This window comes from Gobio gobio, assembly GCF_949357685.1.
Source record: "Gobio gobio genome assembly, chromosome: 18".
NCBI classification, from domain to species: Eukaryota; Metazoa; Chordata; class Actinopteri; order Cypriniformes; family Gobionidae; genus Gobio; species Gobio gobio.
Window position 1 is genome coordinate 8,183,329 of NC_137111.1, and position 23,944 is coordinate 8,207,272.

At 39.1% G+C, this 23,944-nt stretch overlaps 1 protein-coding gene across 3 annotated transcripts in view; it reads right to left on the reverse strand.

The window, feature by feature from the left end:
* The window catches only part of prkn (parkin RBR E3 ubiquitin protein ligase), a 286,452-nt gene that overhangs the window by 208,865 nt on the left and 53,643 nt on the right, over positions 1-23,944 (reverse strand). Inside the window, exons 2-3 of one of the 3 annotated variants that reach the window (XM_079842893.1) lie at positions 9,350-9,513; positions 8,933-9,049 (exon numbers count right to left, since the gene is read on the reverse strand). The exons of 1 other annotated variant lie outside the window; for it this stretch is intronic. In XM_079842893.1, the coding sequence (XP_079699019.1) occupies positions 8,933-9,049; positions 9,350-9,513 (281 nt within the window). The remainder of the gene's footprint in view (positions 1-8,932; positions 9,050-9,349; positions 9,514-23,944) is intronic. One more of the 3 variants, XM_079842894.1, reaches the window with a different exon arrangement.

The following is a 23,944-nucleotide window of genomic DNA, read 5'->3' on the forward strand; positions in this document are numbered from 1 at the left end:
TCTGAAGGCTGGTTTCTCCACAGTGCGGAGCGGCGCGTTCTCAGACACCAAATATAATACATTTATCCTGGTCTCATTTGTATTTGGCCAGTTTGGAGAAAGCCTCTCCAATACCAACCTGACCAGCTGCGAATGGGTGGCATGAGTTGGGATGGCTCTTGAGACTTGAAGTGTTTGCCCTTTTAAAACTTTTTTTTTTACAAAGCCAACATATGGCTTCATCCAAATTTATTGGTTTACCTCTCTCGTTTGGCACGAATCCCAAATGTTCCCAGATCAGCGATGTAGCATTTGGTTTCTCAACAAGGTCCATTGCTCAACAAGAAATGAATTTGCTGAATGCAGAATAAACTGGATTTTTCTGCGCTCAAACTCGCCAACCTAAAGGAAATGCCATGTATGGCGTTTGAGGTAATTTGTGTATTAACATAAAAGCTTATAGCCTAAATAAAACAATCTAAAGCTAAATAGTAGGCTATGAATACACATTTCTTTCAAACTGTTTCTATTATTACACTTGCATACAAAACTTTGTACTTTATACTTGTCACAGTGCACACTACCACCGGTGGCACAAATGACGAGTAGATAATTTTCAGTTGAGTTATGAGATATAAGAACACACAGCATCTGCTGCAGCTCTTACACACAGCAGGAGCTTCATCAGTGAAAATGAGGTAGTGTGAATCACATTAATGTACTGTGCTTTGTTCAGATTTACTAGCAAAAACTAGACAAACCTTGTCATTGACATGCACAGAATAGCTCAAAAAATGAATGTCAGACTATTTACTATTTTTTGTAATAGTAATAGTAGTTCTTATTTTGTTAAATATTTTTATTTACCAATAATAATAATCCTAATAATTAGTCATATTAAATGTGTCATGAACTGGCTTTTTTATTTTTATAGTGTTGTCTGAGGTCAACTTGTGACGTTTGTGTGGTTTTTACATTAAAAAACATCATAATGAATAAGTAATAGGCTATAATCTGCCGTGGTTTTGAGGCTCTCTGAAAAAAACGGTCGGTTTTGATGGACGCACTGAAGACTTGGAAGTAAACGCCCACGGCTAGGATTTGCATATTTAAAGGTGCTCTAAGCGATGTCACGCGTTTTTTAGGCCAAAAAATGTTTTGTCACATACCGCAAACATCTCCTCGCTATGCGCTAGCTGCCTGTCCACTGAACACACTGTAAAAAAACGTGGTCTAAGTCCGCCTAAGCTCCACAAACTGCAACAAAATCAGGCTTGGGCAGTCTGGACCACGAAGCACAACAAACAGTGCTCCAGCCAATAGCCGACAAGAATGATTTCCACCCCCGCGCGCGTGCAAGAAAGGAATGTTATTTCACTATTTAAGATAGCCCGTCGGCAGGCCGGTGATACGTTTTGGTAGCCCGTCTGAAAAACACACAGCCCCGGGGACGTTGGGCTTTTAAAAAAGTCAAGTCCGAGCCCTGGCCCATAACGTTACAAGTCCGAGTATGATGACGAATGAAGCAATAACACTTCAAATAGAGGATTCTCCAGCCTGTGACAGCATGCTAAGGTATGTAATCAATAGATATCAAACGATCTGTAACAACGCAATACTAACACATATAAAAAAAAAACTGGTTTTACTCACATAAGTGTGTTGCACCGTTCCTGTCGGATCCAATATAGGAGGCACAGCATTGTGTTTTAATCTCAACATGTCTGCAAATCCAGTCTCGACCTGTATCTTGTTTACAATTGATTCTGCGGTGTAGCGAACAAATGCGCAATGTCTTACACACGTGAGCTGGAACCAGCATGTTAATTGCTCGGTAGCGAGACCCGTTTAGCTCCACGAGTCGGGGGCGGGGCTTGAGGCGGAGCTTCTGCATCCTATTACGTCAATGGTCGACATATTCTGAGATCTCTCGTTTTCTGGGCCTGGTGTCTATAAAAGCTTTTCTTTGACTAACAAGGATGTTTTCAGCTCTGAAACTTACAGGATATTCTTATATCACCATGAACTTTTATATATCAAAGGCTCAAGGGAAAGTTGATTTCTCAATTCATTATATTCATATATAAACACATGTTATATATACACACACACACTTTTCATTTGTAAAAAAATAAACAAAATCGCATTTAAATTGCAAATCGCTAATTTTAACCTGAATAATCGCAATTTGATATTTTCCCCAAATCGTGCAGCCCTAGTACTGGACTTGTGTCCTCGGGAGTTTGTTTTCCTGAGTAGAACTTGGCAAATTTGAACTACCAAGGACACAAGTCACACGTTTGCGTACTTTTGAGAAACAGCTTCTGTGTGTGCATATATATATACTCCCTGTTTTATTAAATTCTTTGTCCGTTCTCATTTATGGTAAAGTGGTTCTATTTCTCTGTGTTTTCCTGAGTGTTTGTCATTAAAATAAAAGACTGTTCTTTTGGATTCTATGTCGTCGTGGGATTTATATATTCAACCAAAACGTGACAAGTTGGGGAAAGTTACTTTTAAAAGTAATGCATTACAATATTGTGTTACTTCCTAAGTAATGAACTACATTACATTTGCGTTACTTTTACTGACCTGAAAATTTATATTTTTGGCAAATATAAATGCCCTTTTACACCAAAAGTGAAATGAATAATCCTCAGGCTGAAAAAAATGCTAAATCACGGTTGTACAGTAGAGGGTGCAGCTCAAACAAACCTTTCAGCTGTGATGCCATCCTGAATTGCAGAAGAATAGGACGCAGAAGAAGAAAGTTCAACACTCTTACTTCAGCAATAAAAAAATTAATTAATACAAATGTGATGTTTATCTAAAGTCATTTTTTTCTTATTAGTATAGTTGAATTGGAACATCGAAAGTCAGCAGCAAAGACGTAATAAAGTGAGATTAAACACAAAGTATATTTTAACATATTTTTGCAAGTTTGCATAATATTCTGAATTTTTATTCATTTGAGGGATACTGAATCTGTTTTTGTGCAAGTGAATAAATTCATGATCACATTTTTTTGTCAAGATTGACAATAACCATCATGTTCATACAGCACACACAACGTCACTGCACCTACTCACGATTTCACCGAAAACAGGAGAGCTGTCAGTCAATAAATGGGAAAACAAAGCAACGTTGCGTATTAGTTGCGTTACTTATTTTAAAAAGTAAGAGATATTTGGTTGTAAATTAAGTAATATGTTACTAGTAACTTGAAAAATGTAATCTGATTACTAGGGCTGTGTATCACCAACAATGTCCCGATACGATACGCATCACGATATAGATAAATTTGGAATTTAAATTTCTTTTGAACAAAGTTTAGTAACAGTTAATATCTGTTTATTAAATAACCAGTGTTATAACAGTTGTGATAACTGAAAAAACTATTTTAAATGAGTTAAATGAAATAAATTGTCACAAAAAATCTTGGAACGGCTTGATTATTTTGGATACAAATCAGGTACACACATCTCTCAACTAATGCTGTAAACTATGGGAGTCAATTGTAGCCTACTATTATATTGAAGGTAAAAAGGAACTGATTTGTACAAAAACTTAAATTACACTCAATTATGTTTTGGTTTTATAATAAAGTTATAATATTAACAAATTACATAATCCTATTTCTACTCCAATTTTCTTTTTTTTTTTTTATATATATGAACATTTAAATGGTGGCTGTCATAAACACTTGCCAGATTAATTCAAACATGCATTAAATATTGAAAAAAAGACATTAAAATTATAATGAATATGTTATATGGTGCATATATTTAGCAAAATACTCCTCTCTAGAGTCAATTTATCTAGCTGACTATTGACACTGGATATGGTTTTTCTGAGGTAAACGTGTCGTCACGTGACATTGTTTACAAGCTGTTTTAACTGGCGTCTTTCCACAATTGAAACACTGACTGAGCGATCACATGAGACATGATATGGATTTCGGTAAATTGTCCTCTATCTTTTAATACACATTCTGAAGCTCATTCATGTTTCTTTCGAGCTGTAACTGGTTTTAAGGCAGCAGAGAAGATCAGTTCATGTGCATTTTCTCTTGAGCTGTGCCAAAGCGGTTTTAGATTTCGTAATAAAATGGACATAATTTGAAATCTGAGACTTTGTTTCATATCAAAAGTAACAAAGCATAAAGATTATTGTGATTTAATGGACGGGAGGCGCGCTACAATGCTCGTTCATTCATCAACTGAAAACAGGATGACTATTCTTTAATTTAAGAATAGATATCCGTTCGTAAAAATATTTTTTACCCAGCCCTAAATTATAGCGACACTGAAGCGTGTCAACAATGCCCAATGACTAAACAAAACTTAAAACATATTCCATAAAAGTAAAAACTGTAACAACTTTAAATCCTCTTATCCATTTTGAATGTCTTGCACTGCTGCTCGCGTTGCTAAAATTGGCACTACTTGACATCACGTGATAATTGGTTACAGTATCGATACAGCAGCTTTGTGCGCATTGTCAAGAGTTCATGACGATGTATCGTTGTATCGATATTCTGAGCACAGCCCAAATGATTACGTAACTTTCTTTTACTTATAATTTGTGATGCCCAACACTGCACATGACATTCACAGCACAGGAGATCACTCAAAAACTCACAAGCAAGATGGCAGATTTCAAATTGTGTACTTCTAGGGGTCCTGTGTCAGCCAAGCAACTGCCATTGAGAGGCATGGAAAAGCAACAGATTGCTTTCTCGGGTATTGTAGACCTCTTTAGCATGCACGTGCGTGGACAGCGAAAAGTGCCTCTGAATGCTTCAGTATGTGTGTGTCTGGTTTAATGCATAATTAAGAATGTCAGGATTAATGAAGCACTGCGGACTAAAGTTCAGGAGATACTTCGACTCTGTTTACTCTGACAGAGACCCCAGAGAGAGAGAGAGAGAGAATCTGCATCAGTTCTGCCAGACCTGGGCCCTGACTATCAACCATAAGAAAACTGAAGTACTAACATTTCAGAAAAGACCCAGATGTCAGGGAAAGAGACACGATTTCATCCTTGGTATGACCAAAATTGATCATGCCACCGACTACACATACCTCGGGTTGAAATTCAGTGCAAACGGAAATTTCAACTTGCCTGTGAATGATCTGAAACAGAAAGCAGGAAGGGCTTTCTATGCCATCAAAAAATCAATCCAATTTGAAATACCAACCAGAATCTGGCTCAAAATATTTCAATCAGTCATAGAACCTATTGCTTTATATGGCAGTGAAGTGTGGGGGTCCTCTCCGAAACCATGAATTTGACAAATGGGACAAAAACCTGATTGAAACCATGCATGCTGAGTTCTGTAAGAGTATCCTGAGAGTCCAGAGGAACACGCAGAACAATGCATGCAGGACAGAATTAAGCCAATACCCTCTACTAATCCACATTGAGAAACGAGCCATCAAATTTTGGAAACATCTAAAACTTTAGTGACCCCAACTCTTATAATTTTAAAGCCCTTAAAAACCATGAAATGAACACTAAGAAGAGTCCCCTTATTCAGCTGGTCCTGAGGCTCCACAAACGGACTAACACGACTAACAATAATCAGCCTCAGGACACTGACACCCTCATCCACAGAATCCGGACCAACCAAATGATTAATGCACAAAAAGAAAAAATCTTATTTTTTTTTATTGTATTTAGCCCTCAGGTATTTCCTTACTAATTGGTCACACTTATACCTGTTGGTGGTCAAATGTGACCATAGTCAAGTCAAGTCAAGTCAACTTTATTTATATAGCGCTTTTAACAATGTAGATTGTTTCAAAGCAGCTTTACAGTGTTAAACAGGAAAATAATGCAGCATAATTTTATTCAGCTGTATAGCCATTCTGGAAAAATTTCAAGTATCATACAGTGACAGTGTGGGCTTTAGATCAATAATTTGATCAGTAATTTAGTTTAAATGGTTAATTTAGTTTATTATTTAGATGTATTTCGATGTTTAGTTGAAAAATTTAGTGTCCCCAACTGAGCACGCCAAGCCAGAGGCGACAGTGGCAAGGAAACCAAAACCCCATTAGGTGACCTAATGGAGAAAAATAAACCTTGGGAGAAACCAGGCTCAGTCGGGGTGCCAGTTCTCCTCTGGCCAATTAACAAACAGCGTATTATTATTATTATTATTCTGGCAGCTTTACAGCTCGGAGGTCATAATAGATCAGAATATTCGAGGGACCGGGGGCAACATGCTGGAGACGGGTTTATTGAGGATGATGTTGATTAAATAATTATTAAAGTGCAATATTCGAATGATCGGAGGCAACACGCTGGAGACGGGTTTATTGAGGATGACATATCGATATAAGTATTATTTAATTGTAATATTCTAACAATCTAACAACCATACACCTTAACTATTTTTAAAATAAATAGCCTATATTTTAGTTCAATAATATAATTGAATATTTTGAGAAGATCTTTTGGTCTACTAAAAACTATTTGTGCAATAAGTATGGTCCATTCATGACCACTTAAAACATTGGTGTTTTAATATTTTTATTATTTATATTACAATTAGTGTTAATTAAGGTTAAAACAGAGAATTTCAATGCAAAGAGGAGAATTAAAGTCATTTTGTTGCTGGAAAAATAACGTGTTCATTGTAATGCCATTACCCACTGGTGCCTGAATGGCTCTTTAATAAATATACATGTAGTCTAGTTGCTCAAAAAAGTATTGCAGATCATAACTGCTTACTTATTTGTGAAATTTGTGAAATGTTCAAATGTTAACATTAGTGAATAGTAATGAATGCAAGCAAATTTAATTTAACCACCAAAAAGTTTAAAATAGTGCTAAAAGGCAAACTTATTTTTCCTTTTGTACAGTAGGCTATAGTCATATGAATTCATACTGAATCAAGATCGAAATCGATATTTGTGCCCATCGTCTCATTAGCTAATGCTGATTTTAGGCATCTATGCTGCAAATCAGCCAGTTAGCTATGGTGTTGTGGCACATACATTATGCAGGTTATATGTATTTTATGTAACTTATTTTGCCACAAAATATATTGAGTGTTCTTTTGACTAAAACTAGATTAAAATGACGAGACTTTTAGTCGACTAAAACTTGACTAAGATACCTTGAGTTGTCTTTCGACTAAAACTAGACTAAAAGGATGAGACTTTTAGTCTAATAAAACTTGACTAACAAAAAAAGATATGTGAATGACTAAATATGACTAAAACTAACAAGGACATTTGGCACAAGACTAAGACTAAATTAAAAATAGGTGACAAAATGAACACTACCCTAAACAGAGATTCAACGACAGCAGAATACCTGAGCACAGTCAGAGACCACAAACTGAGGAAAAACATGACGAGGTACAGACTGAGTGACCACAACCTGGCTATAGAGAAGGGCAGATAGAGACAGAACTGGCTGCCCAGAGAGAGCAGGTTATGCCTGTACACACACACACACACACACACACACACATACACGCACACACACAAGGTACAGACTGGGTGACCACAGCCTGGCTATAGAGAAGGGCAGATAGAGACAGAACTGGCTGCCCAGATAGAGCAGGCTATGCCTGTACACACACACACACACACACACACACACATGAACTCACACAAACTCTTATACATACACATACACACACTACTTAAAGTACATACACTTTTTTTCTTCTTTTTTTTCACCCACATCCTGTTTTTCCACACTTACTCAATACTTCTATTTTGTAAATTTTTTATCTTATTTATTTATTTATTTCATGCTCATATAAATGCTTTGGCAATACAATGTACAATTTGTCATGAGAGAGAGAGAGAGAGAGAGAGAGAGAGAGAGAGAGAGAGAGAGAGAGAGAGAGAGAGAGAGAGAGAGAGAGAGAGAGAGAGAGAGAGAGAGAGAGAGAGAGAGAGAGAGATTAAGCAAAAAGCATGAGCATTGATAAATGAAAAGCTTTGCAATAGCAAGCTGTCTGCTCAGTCTAATACAAGGTTTAAGAGCAAACGATTTATTCCAAACACAAAGGCACAAAGAGTGAGAAAGATAAAGCAAACCCCTGTGAAAAAGAAGTGTGCTTAATCATATTGAATGTGCAAAAGTATATTTTACAATTATTTTGATGTGTTGACTAATATACTAAAGCACATGTAAAGTACAGTACTTGATTATAATTTAACCGTAGTGTTATTCAATATTAAATTTACAATGCATCTTCATCATTAAAAATATGCAATTACTATTTGAATAAAAGGAATATATTTTCAATAGAAATGGCATGGAAGTATTTTAGTTTACCATAAATGTTTGTTAGTACATTTGGCAGTAACTTTAAAGGGATAGTTCACCCAAAGATGAAAATTAGCCCATAATTTACACACCCTCAAGTCATTTTAGGTGTATATGACATTCATAACTCTTAAAATCTGAGTTATATTACAAAAGTCCAGGCTAATCCAAGCATTAGAATTTGATTCATATACACCTAGGATGACTTGAGGGTGAGTAAATTTCATTTTTGGGTGAACTATCCCTTTAACCATATTTCAAAGATAACAACTAATTATGAAGTTACCAAAATAAACTTAAGTGGGTCAAAAAAGCTGAAAGTTCGGCTAACTGCATTTAATATACATCTCTGTTAAAGGTGCCTTAGAATGAGTTGAAACAATATTTGAAAATGTTCTCTGATATCTACATAGAGGGTATGTGACTTATTTAAGGGCAAAAAATGTCATGATATGGTTTTACAGGTCAATTTACAACCCTAGAAATTTTCCCTAGAATGAAATGGTCTGTTTTTGCCTTATTTGGAAGGGTCATGAATATTAATTTGGAGTTCTGCTCTGATTGGCTGTTTCACTGTGCGGCTAATTTCAGCAGCTTTAGTGACAGAAACATATAACATTACTGTCTGTCATGAAAATGGAGAGATTATGCATCCAACCTTATATGTTTGATCCTGTTTCTGACGAAGATGCAGATTTTGAGGAACAACCAATTGTTTTGAGATTGGAAATGGACGCTTCTGAGTGGTAAGCTTAGTCTTTATTTTCAGTAAGACCTGCAAAACGTAACGTCAGTACTATAACTTCAGCCTACTTGTGAACTAGCATATAACATTAATTTTACAGGTTAACGTACAACGTGGTATTGGGTAGGATTAAGGGATGTAGAATATGGTTATGCAGAATAAGGCATTAATATGTGCTTTATAAGTACTAAGAAACAGACAATATCCTAGTAATATGCATGCTAATAAGCAACTAGTTCATATAGTGAGAATTGAACCCTAAAATAAAGTTTTACCATGTTTGGTATGCATCAGGCAGTAACTTTAACCATGTTGTGGTTGGGGGAATACCTGAAGTGTGGATTCATTGCAGAGCTCTCTTCCAGCAAAGATGACCCGCAGCTGATCAGGCTGTACGCCCTGTAAACGCCCCACCATCTCCTTCAGCTCAGTTACACTCGCACCCCTTTCCAATTCCACTTGGAACCCATGGCTGGAATTAAACCGCACATACACTAAGAGAAAAGGAGAGATTTTGTCAAATCCTGATCATTTTCAAAGACCGACATGGGTTTTATCCTATGCTAGCCTGTGATATACCACAGAAAAAGGGACATATATGGATAAAGTGTATACTTGGATGGAGTGGATGGAGCAAGGAATAGGCTATATAAACCATAGGTTAAAGCCAAGTTTCAGAGTCTAAAGCAAGCCAGTATTAAACCAGCCTTAATATCAGAAAGATTCATATCTTGCCTTTGATAACAACTGCCTCAGTTTCTGCCACTCTTTTTCTGAATGTAGATTAAAATTACATACACTCTGATGCAAGGAGTTCTTATCAGTACGTCCACACCAGAGCACAGCTTGACATCTTAAAATAATGCAGCCTTTGCAATACGGCCTTAGAAGAACAAAGCAGTATAAAGCTTGTAAATAAACCAGAAATTAGAAGCAAATAATATATACAGGTGCTGGTCATATAATTAGAATATCATCAAAAAGTTGATTTATTTCACTAATTCCATTCAAAAAGTGAAACTTTTATTCATTACACACAGACTGATATATTTCAAATGTTTATGTCTTTTAATTTTGATGATTATAACTGACAACTAAGGAAAATCCCAAATTCAGCATTTCAGAAAATTAGAATATTACTTAAGACCAATACAAAGAAAGGATTTTTAGAAATCTTGGCCAACTGAAAAGTATGAGCATGAAAAGTATGAGCATGTCCAGCACTCAATACTTAGTTGGGGCTCCTTTTGCCTGAATTACTGCAGCGATGCGGCGTGGCATGGAGTCGATCAGTCTGTGGAACACTGCTCAGGGGTTATGAGAGCCAAGGTTGCTCTGATAGTGGCCTTCAGCTCTTCTGCATTGTTGGGTCTGGCATATTGCATCTTTCTCTTCACAATAACACATAGATTTTCTATGGGGTTAAGGTCAGGCGAGTTTACTGGCCAATAAAGAACAGGGATGCCATGGTCCTTAAAACAGGTACTGGTTGCTTTGGCACTGTGGGCATGTGCCAAGTCCTGTTAGAAAATGAAATCTCTATAAAGTTGGTCAGCAGCAGGAAGCATGAAGTGTTCTAAAACTTCCTGGTATACGGCTGTGTTGACCTTGGACCTCAGAAAACACAGTGGACCAACACCAGCAGATGACATGGCACCCCAAACCATCACTGACTGTGGAAACTTTACTCTGGACCTCAAGCAATGTGGATTTTGTGCCTCTCCTCTCTTCCTCCAGACTCTGGGACCCTGATTTCCAAACGAAATGCAAAATTTACTTTCATCAGAGAACATAACTTTGGACTACTCAGCAGCAGTCCAGTCCTTTTTGTCTTTAGCCCAGGCGAGGTGCTTCTGACGCTGTCTGTTGTTCAAGAGTGGCTTGACATAAGGAATGCGACAGCTGAAACCCATGTCTTGCATACGTCTGTGCGTAGTGGTTCTTCAAGCACTGACTCCAGCTGCAGTCCACTCTTTGTGAATCTCCTCCAAATTTTTTAATGGGTTTTGTTTCACAATCCTCTCCAGGGTGCGGTTATCCCTATTGTTTGTACACTTTTTTCTACCACATCTTTTCCTTCCCTTCGCCTCTCTATTAAAGTTCTTGGACACAGAGCTCTGTGAACAGCCAGCCTCTTTTGCAATGACCTTTTGTGTCTGGCCCTCCTTGTGCAAGGTGTCAATGGTCATCTTTGGACAACTGTCAAGTCAGCAGTCTTTCCCATGATTGTGTAGCCAACAGAACTCGACTGAGAGACCATTTAAAGGCCTTTGCAGGTGTTTTGTGTTAATTAGCTGATTAGAGTGTGGCACAAGGTGTCTTCCATATTGAACCTTTTCACAATTTTCTAATTTTCTGAGATGCTGAATTTGGGATTTTCCTTAGTTGCCAGTTATAATCATCAAAATTAAAAGAAATAAACATTTGAAGCATATCAGTCTGTGTGTAATGAATGTATATAATACACAAGGTTCACTTTTTGAATGAAATTAGTGAAATAAATCAACTTTTTGATGATATTCTAATTATATGACCAGCACCTGTATATATTAAAAAAGAATAAAAAAATAGATAAATGGTATACACCAGGGGGCAGTTGCATAAACTTAGCAACTATGTTAAGACTGTGACTTAAGAACTATAGTTTGACCAACTTGCAGTTAACCAATGTGTAATCCGTCTAACTTTTCCAATTCAAATTAGACAGATCAACCATCTTATGTAACTGACTTTAAAAAGTTATGACCAGTCTTGGAGAAAAAAATTAGGTGATTAACGTATAAGACTAGTCTAAGCAGTTTTTGCAACCAGCCACAGGCAATAAACTACATCCTGGATAAGAGGTGTAACTATACATATATACCGATCAGGCATAACGTTATGACCAGTAAAGTGAATAACACTGATTATCTCTTCATCACGGCACCTGTTAGTGGGTGGAATATATTAGGCAGCAAGTGAACATTTTGTCCTAAAAAGTTTATGTGTTAGAAGCAGGACAAATGGGCAAGCGTAAGGATTTGAGCGAGTTTGCCAAGGGCCAAATTGTGATGGCTAGACGACTGGGTCAGAGCATCTCCAAAATTGCAGCTCTTGTGGGGTGTTCCCGGTCTGCATTGGTCAGTATCTATCAAAAGTGCTCCAAGGAAGGAACAGTGGTGAACCGGCGACAGGGTCATAGGCGGCCAAGGCTCATTGATGCACGTGGGGAACGAAGGCTGGCCTGTGTGGTCCGATCAAACAGACGAGCTCCTGGAGCTCAAATTGCTCAAGAATTTAATGCTGGTTCTGATAGAAAGGTGTCAGAATACACAGTGCATCGCAGTTTGTCGCTAATGGGGCGGCATATCCGCAGACCAGTCAGGGTTCCCATGCTGACCCCTGTCCACAGCCGAAAGCGGTGGCCTGGTCTGCTGAATCCCGTTTTATTTTACAGAGTCGCTTGCGTAGGGAAGTCGCTCGCCTAGGGAACACATGGCACTAGGGGTGGTTAATCTGTCTGATTTCCCGATTCGATTCGATTACGATTATTGAAGTCCCAATTCGATTAAAGTCGATTTTCAATTATTAACGATTCTCGATTAGCGATTATTGATTTTCCATTTCACAACAAGTGAAACAAACGAAAATACACTACAAAGTGATTGCAGTATTAAAAAAAAGTCAGCTACTGAATTACGTAACTCTTTTATTGAGTAACAACAACTCAAAGCACTTGTCGTGTAGTGTTGTGTAGTTACACAGAAATGAATACATCACATTGTGTTGTGACTCATCAAGTTGAACTAAACAATAACAAATAAATGAACTGCTTATTTCCTTTAGGAAGTAGATCAGAACCAACATACTGTAGAAATTGGACAGTTTTCTTCTAGAAAGACAACGTGTTCAGGTGGAGGAAGACTGCAGGTTGCAGTCGAAACATGTCAAGGTAAAGAAGAAGTTTTTTCTCCACCTAAACACCTTGTCTTTCTAGAAGAAAATTGTCCAATTTAATCATTAAGAAGACAAAATGAACATTTTTGAACAACTTACTGTAGCTTCAGCTTATATACTGTACTGTAGAACACAGTGACAAAATGTCAAGAGTGATGGATGCGGTGCGCGCGTGAGGGGGGCGGGAGCGCGTGGACCGCTCGAGCTCCTCTCGTTCGTTTCCTGACGTGAGAAAGACAAAAGGGGAAAAAACGACAGAAGAAAAACGGGTTCGTGTCGGAGGAGTGTCGAGGCCCGTTCGGTTCCATGAGCGGGAGCCGCGGGTCGGTGCAGCGGAGCGGCGGTGTGTTTCCACTTTCCAGCATCAGTCCGGCTGTGTGTGTGTGTGAGTGTGATCCGCTTTATTCCCGCGAATGTGCGCGTCGATGTGTGTTGCGCTCGCTCATCTGAAGCGCTCATAAATCTGCGGATTGAAGGCGTTTATTCGGTGTTTGTGCGCGAATCTGAGCCGTGCTAATGCTAATGTGCCTGAGCTCCAGAGGAGGCGAGGCGGGAGGATTTCTAGAATGTTCCCTCAGAATCATCTCAGCATTAACGACAGATTTACATTCATCTAATGAACACACACACACACACACACACACACGCGGTGGTAGTGTAAGGTTTAGATAAATAAAAAAATCGATTTTTGAAAATGTAATTATCGATTCATACTCGTCCATAACATACTCGCGATTAATCGATAATCGATTTTATTCACCACCCCTACATGGCACCAGGATGCACTATGGGAAGAAGGCAAGCCGGCGGAGTGAGTGATGTTTTGGGCAATGTTCTGCTGGGAAACCTTGGGTCCTGCCATCCATGTGGATGTTACTTTGACACGTACCACCTACCTAAGCATTGTTGCAGGCAATGTACACCCTTTCATGGAAACGGTATGTGTCTTGTGACGGAGCGGCTGCCTCTCCTTTATTATCAGTGCCACCCCGTCCCTGAAATCGTCGCCCTTCGCCAGGATCCCGACTGGTGTGGGTGAGAGAGAGAGGAGGGGCGCTAAAGTTACGAGAAATAGCGGCGAGTGTTGAGGCACACCTGAATCTTATCAAGCCTCATCATCGCCGCTGTTAACTGCCGAGCGTGCCCCTCCTCAAGAGGCTAATCTCTCTCTCCCTGTGCATGCACGCTGGTGTCCTCGTGGGTCCAGGAAGGGGGCGCAGAGGGCCGTGGATGTGAGTCACTGGACCCACGGTCCGGAATGGAGATGCACGCGTAACGCCGCTGACGGGCTAGGAATTGTAATATATCCTCGAAATACCTTAAAGGGTTAGTTCACCCAAAAATTTAAATTCTGTCATTAATTACCTTTGTACCTTTGATCATCTTCGGAACACAAATTAAGATATTTTTGTTGAAATCCGATGGCTCAGAAAGGCCTCCATTGGCAGCAATGTAATTTGCACTCACAAGACCCATAAAAGGTACTAAAGACGTCGTTACAAAGTCCATCTCAACAAAAACAATATTGAAGATAATTTAAATTTAATTACATTTAAAAGGTTAACTAAATTGCTAGTTTTATAAATTGATTTAGCTCCATTTTTTTAAGTAAATTTGTATTAGAGACAAGACAGTGAAACAACACAAACACACAGTAGACAGCATAAAGGCAATGTGTAAAAGTACCGGACACACAGAAGAGACTAAAGACAGAAGTCGACGATAGCAGGGGACTGGGACGAGGACAGGTGACCGACAGATACACAATAGCCATGAAAAAAACCCATGTTAACATTCAGGCTGTGCCGTCCCTCCCCTAAAAAACACAACCCCCTTTCATTAAGATGACGGCGATTTGGTGCAGAAGGACTTTTTCTTGTTATCACGTGTGCTTATTATTTTAATTGAAATGAGTCAACCTTTTCAAAGCCCCCAGAGGCGTAGAGATAAACTCAAAATGGAAAAATGACTGATATTAAAAGGAAAAGAAAATGCACTAAAATTCCACATTACGGGTGAGAGGACGGGTGTGAAGCTGTTTGTTCTCCACACTCAATATAATCAGCTCATACAGCATCATCACAACACAAATATTAAGAAATTAAAAATAATTGGTTATAGATGGTTATAGATAGCTGTCACTCTCATTTATAACTGAACTATGTGTGAACAAAATCATATTTAGCTCGAAAACAGGGCAGACAACCATATTATGCTTCTGACATCTAAACATCTTTCTTAGTATTTTCCAGAAACACACAAACATACTCAAAAATGAAAGGGATATAGAAAGAGAGAGAGAGAGATTTGGTCATGTAGACTCAATATCACTCAGCCATAGCTCTTCCAGGAAATTACATCGGGTGATTTTGTTGACTTAAGCACATAGGGGGCATTGCTTGCACTGATTGCTACTAAACGACGGAAGCTGAGGGTCTTGCAACGCTCTTTAAGAGGGGTTTGAGTGATTGCTTGTTGTTAAAGCGTGACATTCTCTAATAAAGGCATTCTGTTGACCAGATTTGGGGACAAATGACACTTGGGCCAACAGCAGGCCAAAAATACAACAAATCATATCGGAGAGAGCGGACAGGAACAGAGGAAGAAACCTGCACTTGGATGGATTGCAAGAGAGAAATACTCTTGGGTTAAAAGGATGATTAAGAGGATAGTTTACTTAAAAATTAAAATTTTGTTGTCAATTATTCTCCCTCATGTCATCCTCAAACCTGGGATGCATTTCCCGTATAATGCCGTAACTCGCTGTTTAAAGGGATAGTTCACCCAAAAAGCTAAATTAGCCCATGATTTACTCACCCTCCAGTCATCCTAGGTGTATATGTCTTTTTTCTTTCAGACGAACACAATCAGAGTTATATTAAAAAAGTCCTGGCTCTACCAAGCCTTATAATGGCATTGACTTTATGGTTCGTTTTTGAAGTCCATAAAAGTGCATCTATCCGTCATATAACTGCTCCACACGGCTCCGGGGGTTAATAAAGGCCTTCTGAAGCGAAGTGGCGCATTTGTGTAAGAAAAATATCCATATAACTTTATAGACTAAAATAACTAGCTTCCAGCGGTCAGCGGTACGCAAGTCGACTTGCGCTAAAAGTATAACCCTTGATGCGATGTACAGTAGCATCACAAGCTTTGACGCCTCTCGGGGATCGGGCTGAGCAACAAACTCAAGCCCCGCTGCTCTTATATCGAAATTCTCCACCATTTCTCTTGAAAAATTCAAATTTTAGACTCTAATCCATGACCAGTGTTTTGTTTTGCTCTATCCTCTGCGCTTCTGGGTTCGTCAATCCGCATGTGTCAAGGATTCAAGGGTCAAGGGTTACTCTTTCACCGTAAGTCTACTTGCGTACCGCTGACCTCCGGAAGTGAGTTATTTTAGTCTATAATTGGGATGTAACTATTCACTCAAAGCCGGTTGAAAATCAATATAAATGTGTGTGATTCAAGTTGGTTGAGATGTTAAACGAATCACTATACAAGTTTTAAACAGCTGGGATGCTAAAACCATATACTGTGACCTCGCTTTACAGGCACGATAGAAACGAGCAAGTTGTATCAAGTGTTACGGACTGTGTGTGCACACTGGCGCAAAGAAGAGTGAGATCAGTAGCTCAGCAACTCATAAGCCAGCAGCCATATCACCCTGTAGCCCAAGACTGGTTTCCCACTGAAGCTAAGCAGGGCTGAGCCTGGTTAGTACCTGGATGGGAGACCTCCTGGGAAAACTAGGCTTCTGCTGGTAGAGGTGTTAGTGAGGCCAGCAGGGGGCGCTCAATTCAATTCAAATTTATTTTCACCCTGTGGTCTATGTGGGTCCTAACGCCCCAGTGTAGTGATGGGGACACTATACTGTAACAAGTACCGTCCTTTGGATGAGACGTTAAACCGAGGTCCTGACTCTCTGTGGTCATTAAAAATCCCTAGATGTCCGTCGATAAAGAGTAGGGGTGTAACCCCGGTGTAACAGGAATTCCACTGGAGGCAAGTTGAAGGACCCAAGTGCAGTTTATTTACAATTAAACAAATCTCAACATAAAACAAAGACTTGACTTGACTAGATCCAAACATAAAACAAAGACTTGACTTGGCTTGGCTTGGCTTGACTTGACAATAACGAAACTCACCAACAGCGGGTTACAACATTCAATACTTGACAAAGACACATGGCAAACATGAGGGCTTAAATACACACACACTAATGACAAGACAAGTGACACCTGTGAACAGTGATGAGACAATGAACCAATGACAGGACAAGACACAAGATCACATGAGGGCATGGGAGTCACATGACAAGACCAGGAAGTGCACGACAAGACTGTGAACATGACAAACTCGAACATAACTATGAACATAAACTGAAAACCGAACCAAGAACAATGAACATGAACCATCACCAAAACACCCTGTGACACCCGGCATCCTGGCCAAATTTGCCCATTGGCCCCTGTCCATCATGGCCTCCTAATCATCCCCATATATATATATATATGGTGGGCATTCTGGCGCAATATGGCTGCCGTCCCATCACTCAGGTGGTGCTGCACATTGGTGTTGGTTGAGGAGATTCCCCCTTCTATGTAAAGTGCTTTGAGTACCTAGAAAAGCGCTATATAAATGTAACAAATTATATTATTATTATTATTATTATAATAATTTCATTCATATGGAAGTTGAACAGAACAAAAGCATGGTGACGGCAAGTACGTAGTTTACGTTGACTCCCACAGTACGAGGCATTTTGACTTTCCGAAGACTAATAATCACAACAGTGAGAGGCTCCAGTCACCTCCGTCTGCGTGTAAAAAGATAATAGGCCAAACCACACTGACCGGCGGATTTGCAGCCCCACTCACGGCATCGAGGGAGATTGCCACAGGCTCTTCCTCATCAAGAGAAAGACCAGCATGAGGATGTGCTTCACAGACTGAAGGAGAAATCTGTGCTGTTGCAGAACCAGGTGTTGTATTTATTTTACTATCTCTTTCTCTAAATGTGTAAAAAAAAAAAAAAAATCTATAATTTGTTGATTATCATAGCATATTTATCTAAATGTGTTCTGTTTTTTTTAACTCTTGCAAGTGTAATGATACAAATTATAATTTAAAAACTTGCCTTTATAACAATATGAAACCCCTGTACTTAAATTTGACCTAGTCTTTTTATTTCTGCTATTCCTGAGGGTGAAGAAGCTGAAACAACCTCCTCCCAAGAAAACACCATTGGAAGATCTCCTTGAAGGGACTTTTTGAGGATTTGTTTTAAAATTTAGTTATTATTTGACATAAAATATATATTTAAATTTTACAAAGAAATGTGCAGAATTTTGTCCGAGAAACTAAAGGACACTTTCATTTTAAAATTTGTCTTAAATCTCATTTTGTAAAAAAAAAAAATTGTGAGAAAATCGTATCGCATCGTGAGTTGAGTGAATCTTTACATCCCTAGTCTACAAAGTTTAGATTTTTCTTACACAAATGCGCCACTTTGCTTCAGAAGGCATTTATTAACTCCTCGGAGCTGTGTGGAGCAGTTACATGATGGATAGATGCACCTTTATGGACTTCAAAAACAAACCATCAAGTCAATGCCATTATAAAGCTGGGAAGAGCCAGGACTTTTTAAAGGTCCCATGGCATGGCATTTTTCTATTATTTTATAGTTTTTCCTGAGGTGTACTTATATTGTTAGTATGATTTTTACATCATAAAATGTCATAATTTAGAAATAAAAGGCATTTTGTCTATACTGCTGTTTGCCCTGTGGCTGAATGCCCTGTTTCAAGAGGCGTGTCTGCTGTGAGACTTCAGTAAAAACGCCCACTGTTGTGATTGGCTGACATCTTTGCATTTGCGGAGGGGGCGTGGTTTAACGAGGTCTACGACGCACGAGCTGCTGCCAGAGAGACGGATGAACCTGAGTTCACTTCTCATCAGTTCTCTCAGCATGTCTCAGTTCAGGGTGAACTGTTGTAGTTATTAGAATATACTTCAGGTTATTAGTTTATTTCCAGTCGGAGGGGCTGTCACTCATGTCAGAAAGTTAGTAACTTTAGTAAATTATGGATCAGCGCTGACTCGAGACGCGAACCGTTTAGAACGATTCAGTCCGATTTGGTGAACTGGTTCGGTTCACTAAAAAGAACCGATTCAAAAGAATGATTCGTTCGTGAACCGGACATCACGGAGACGGAGCGATTGCTAACAAAGTTATTTATAGTAACTACTGAGTTGTGAGAGTGCTGTCTGTCAGCGCGAGTTTATTGTGTTTGTATCTGAGAGTTCTGAATAAACACGAGTCCCAGTCACGCCGAGTCCGTCTTCATCATTATTCTACCAACTTTGTAACACATGCAATGTACCATTACAGCGAGATGAACGAGTTAGTAAGTTTGATTAAAGCATTATTTCTAGATATGTTCCAATCATATGAAAAGCGTCAGTGACGCGCATTGAGTAACTTACACAGCGCAAACAAAGACACAACAGCAGTAATCGAATGTAATCCAGTTTATTGTGGGGAAAGCTGCCTAGCCTAGCCGGATACGCTCACGCTTACCCCCCTTCTGCTTAATCTCGCGCCGCGTTTGGTGCCTCCGCTGTGGGCCAGATGCAGTACTGGGGGTCGGGGATGTTGAAGGCCGAGCTTCGGCGTGCGCGAGGTTTATCTCTAAAGATGTGGCTCTGCCGATGTTAAGCAGAAACTCCCGACTCTATGCACATTTAAGAACAGATAGACGCGACGAGGACGTACAAAAACACTGACTCACAATATAGAAAACACGAAAACACCGTTCTGTCGGGAGAGAGAGAAGCCGCAGTGTGTGCACGAATAATAAATAATTAGCTACACATAAGAAATCACTGATCACAGATCAGAAGGAACTGAAAAAAGACTTCTGTTTTCATTTGTACATCCAGACACTGAGAAACTGCCAGCGTTCACTCGTTCACTAGTAATGATCTCTCGACTCGAGCGTGTGCATGGGTGTGCCAGATTCTCTGGGCGGAGGAAAGGGAGGAAACCGTTCCTGCTTGGACATCAAACCAGGAGACTTCAGGATTGGCTCGTCTGGCCTGTCATTTTCTCAAAGGCAGAGAAAGACAGCCAGAACTCGGTTTTACACCGATCAACATTTCTATCCACTTGGGGACAATATTCAGGCTAGGGGAACTCATATTAATGTTAAAATACCTCATAAAATGAAAATTTCATGCCATGGGACCTTTAAATATAACTCTGATTGTATTCGTCTGAAAGAAGAATGACATATACAGCTAGGATGACTTGAGGGTGAGTAAATCATGGGCTAATTTTCATTTTTGGGTGAACTAACCCTTTAACTACTATGGTATGGTGCATAAATGGAGAGACTAACTAGCTAGTTATGACTGTTTCTCGAAACCTTAGTAACTTTGTCACACATGTGACAACATGCTAACAATGCTTTTGGGAAACTAGTCTAATATTTACCCAGCCCTTGGGTTAAAAACCAAATTGGGTTGTTTTTAACCCAGTCTTTTTAAGAGTGCATGAAGGTGAGAAAAATGCTGGCAGAATTTGCATTTCTGGACGAACTATCCTTTCAATATCACGATGCAAGTTATTGCCTTTGTAAAATACGCCTCTTCCTTCTTTATTGCACATATCACTGCTATATTTCTTTCCGCTGTAACACCAAGCAAGCTTTAATGTTAGGGCAACTGGTCTATTGCCATTCAGACTATTTCTACTGATTACACTAAGAATAGCAATGCCTGCGCAGACAGTTGAGACAAAGATAAGCCCGTACTGTGCGCAGAGCCACAGCCAGGGCAGGTCGGGGGTGACGTGTGCTGTCGTGCTGATTTCCATAATGTCTCTCATTGTTTTGTCTGCCTTCCAGGAGGATAACAAATGAGTAAATTCCCCCTTTGTCATGTTTCATCACAGCAGGAGTCAGTTTTGCGAGCGCATCTCGACGTGCCTGGACTGTCAGAGTTTTTCGTCAGTCAGCGAGAGCGACAGAAAGCAATCATCACCGCGCCACTGGGCCCGATTTTAAAGCAATGAGGCCAAACTCTGGAATGCTACAATTCAAGCCCTAGTATGTTAAACTTGCAGATCTCCAGATATTACTACTCTGTGTCATTTGTCAAGAACTACAGAACCAGGAGTGTTTCATAATGCTATCCGATTGTCAAGTAGGACTTTTTAAGCTGCTGATGGCCAGATAGTCATTTATTCTTTATGGATCGTTAAAATAACGTTGTCTGTGAGCGTGGAGACTGTAGTGTACAGTGTGGGATTGGAATTGTCTTAAATGTGTGCTACAAATGAAAAGTGCTCATAATTGGCTGATAGGATAGTATTCTCACTTGGCGGCTTGGACTTGGAAACAGTATTCAATGAGTCAAAGCTTAACAAGCAGATTACAGTAAGAAATATGCATATACTGTATTGAAGGATCCAAATCATCCAAAAGTCAAGAGACAATCAGTTTTTCAAAATGAATGCTTTTGTTCCCAATACAAATTAGCATCATTAGAATATGTTGAAGTAAATAGTCAACATGAATTCCAGAATGTCTTAGTATTTTGTATAAAGGCATGATGAAAATGAAACAGCAACAGATCTTTTATTTTGTATTGTGATGTAGGGGAGAGCGGGGCACAACCTAACGCTTTTTGACAGTCTCCGTTTGTGTAAATCCACTTGTGGAGTATTTATTTTTTCCCACATTAATTGCACACATGTCTAGTAAATTATGTGGTTTTGTTTCATTAATACAGTGTATACTTTTTTCTTGATTTACCCCGAAAGAATGGAAGTGAAATGTGACAACATGCCCCATAGGTGGGGTACATTGTAACATGTGGTGGGGTACATTGTAACATGACCAAATGACAGCTTAAAATGTTACCTGATATAATCAAAAAATATACAAGACAAACTAAAATATTTTGTCAATAAAATACAATTATTAACTTTTTAAAATAAAATAATGGCAGTTTTTAATGATTAAAAATATACAGATTTTTGAGTTTGACAACAAACACATTGCTAAATACAGCTATACAGCATAGCTCAAAACATAATACTAATTAATAATTTCTGAACATTGACTCTCAGTCATTATACACCCTTTTCTCATGGTTTCTCAAAATAATTCATAAAAGTATAGAATATAATCGCGTAGTTTCAATAGGGGCTCATTGTAATGTAGTGTTACAACGCACCCCACCTGCACAACTGGGATTTAAATCGTGGCTCGTGTCTTCTGCTGGTTAGATAAGCATTAAAGAAAGATCTAGATTTGTCTTGTTTTAAATAAACACAAAAAACAGAGATGAAAACTAAACTTAAGTAAGACATTTACTTTTGCTATGGTTAAATACATGTTCAGTGATATCTTCCAAAGATTTTAGAATTTTGCCGCTATTTTTTCTCTAAATAATGTTGATTTGGCAACTAGTAAATACACTAAGTTTCGTCATCCTGGCATGTGTGGAAAGGGTTAAAACATGCGTGTTACAACTAACCCCGCGTTAGGTTGTGCCCCGCGCTCCCCTATAGCCGAGTGGCTTGGTTCTATCCATCGCTTGTTGATTGGATATTGAGATGTTGGCGATGCACACCAAAATGAACGTAAGCTTACTGTCAAATGTGGAGTGACGGGTTTAAGCGAATATAATGATAGGAGAAATCTGGCATACGTCAGAGACATGCCTGATGTTTTCCCCGGAAGATGGAGTTATGACACTGTGATTAAAAATTAGGTGGTCAAAAACAAATGTTAATATTTAACATGCATAGATGATCTAACATGTTTTTGCTTTAAAAGGGACCTATTATGCCCCTTTTTACAAGATGTATTATAAGTCTCAGGTGTCCCCAGGATGTGCCTGTGAAGTTTCAGCTTAAAATACCCCACACATCATTTATTATACCATGCTGTAAATGCCCATTTTTGGGTGGAAGCAAAAACATGCTGTTTTTGTGCATATATCTTTAAATGCCAATGAGCTGCTTCTCCCCGCCCCCTATCCAGAAGAGGGCGGAGCCTCTCAACAGCTTGCACCTCGGACACTCTGCCAGCAACAAACCAATTAAAGTGACAGCAGCCTAATATTCAGTACATGCTGCTATGTTGTTAAAGTGAATCACTCACTGCTCTTGACTGAACAAATTTAGTAGCTTTAAGAGTCAATTTTTTTTACTTGAATGCTGCTGTTAAATGCTCTAGTGAGGAGATAAAAATGGGAGGGGCTCAGGAGAGGAGCTACGCTCATAGGGACGATTCTGTCTGCAGTCGTGGGCGGGGCCTGTTCCACAATGACATCACAATAGAGTGGTGCAGGTATGACGTCGGCAGTGTCGGGGAGTAGTTAACTACAAGTAGCGACGCTACTAACTTAACTACATTTTTCAGTAGCTTGTCAGTAGCTCAGTTGCTTTTAAAACAATGTAGCTTTTCCAGTAGCTAACTACTTTATCCAGCAAGTAGCGGTGTAGCACGACCAAAAGCTACATTGCGTTTTGTGTTTTGACGAGCCTGCAATGCATTGAAGCAGCACAGTTTTCTTCTTATTTGATCACATACTAACATCGCGCGTTACCGCCATCTATTGTTTCATCGCGCATCTTGCGGCTTTACACTCACAGAGAAGAGAACGTCTGATAATTAAGGACATACAGGAGTGGGCTGATAACTTCACACGAATCGCAGTGAATTTTGTTCATACAAACAAAAGATTAAAACGCTGTCTGCGTCGAAGACTTCAAGCACACAGGTGAATCATAGCCTTTTTAAATTGATTATCCTGCTATATATATATATATATATATATATATATATATATATCCATCGCTTGTTGATTGGATATTGAGATGTTGGCGATGCACACCAAAATGAAGTAAGCTTACTGTCAAATGTGGAGTGACGGGTTTAAGCGAATATAATGATAGGAGAAATCTGGCATACGT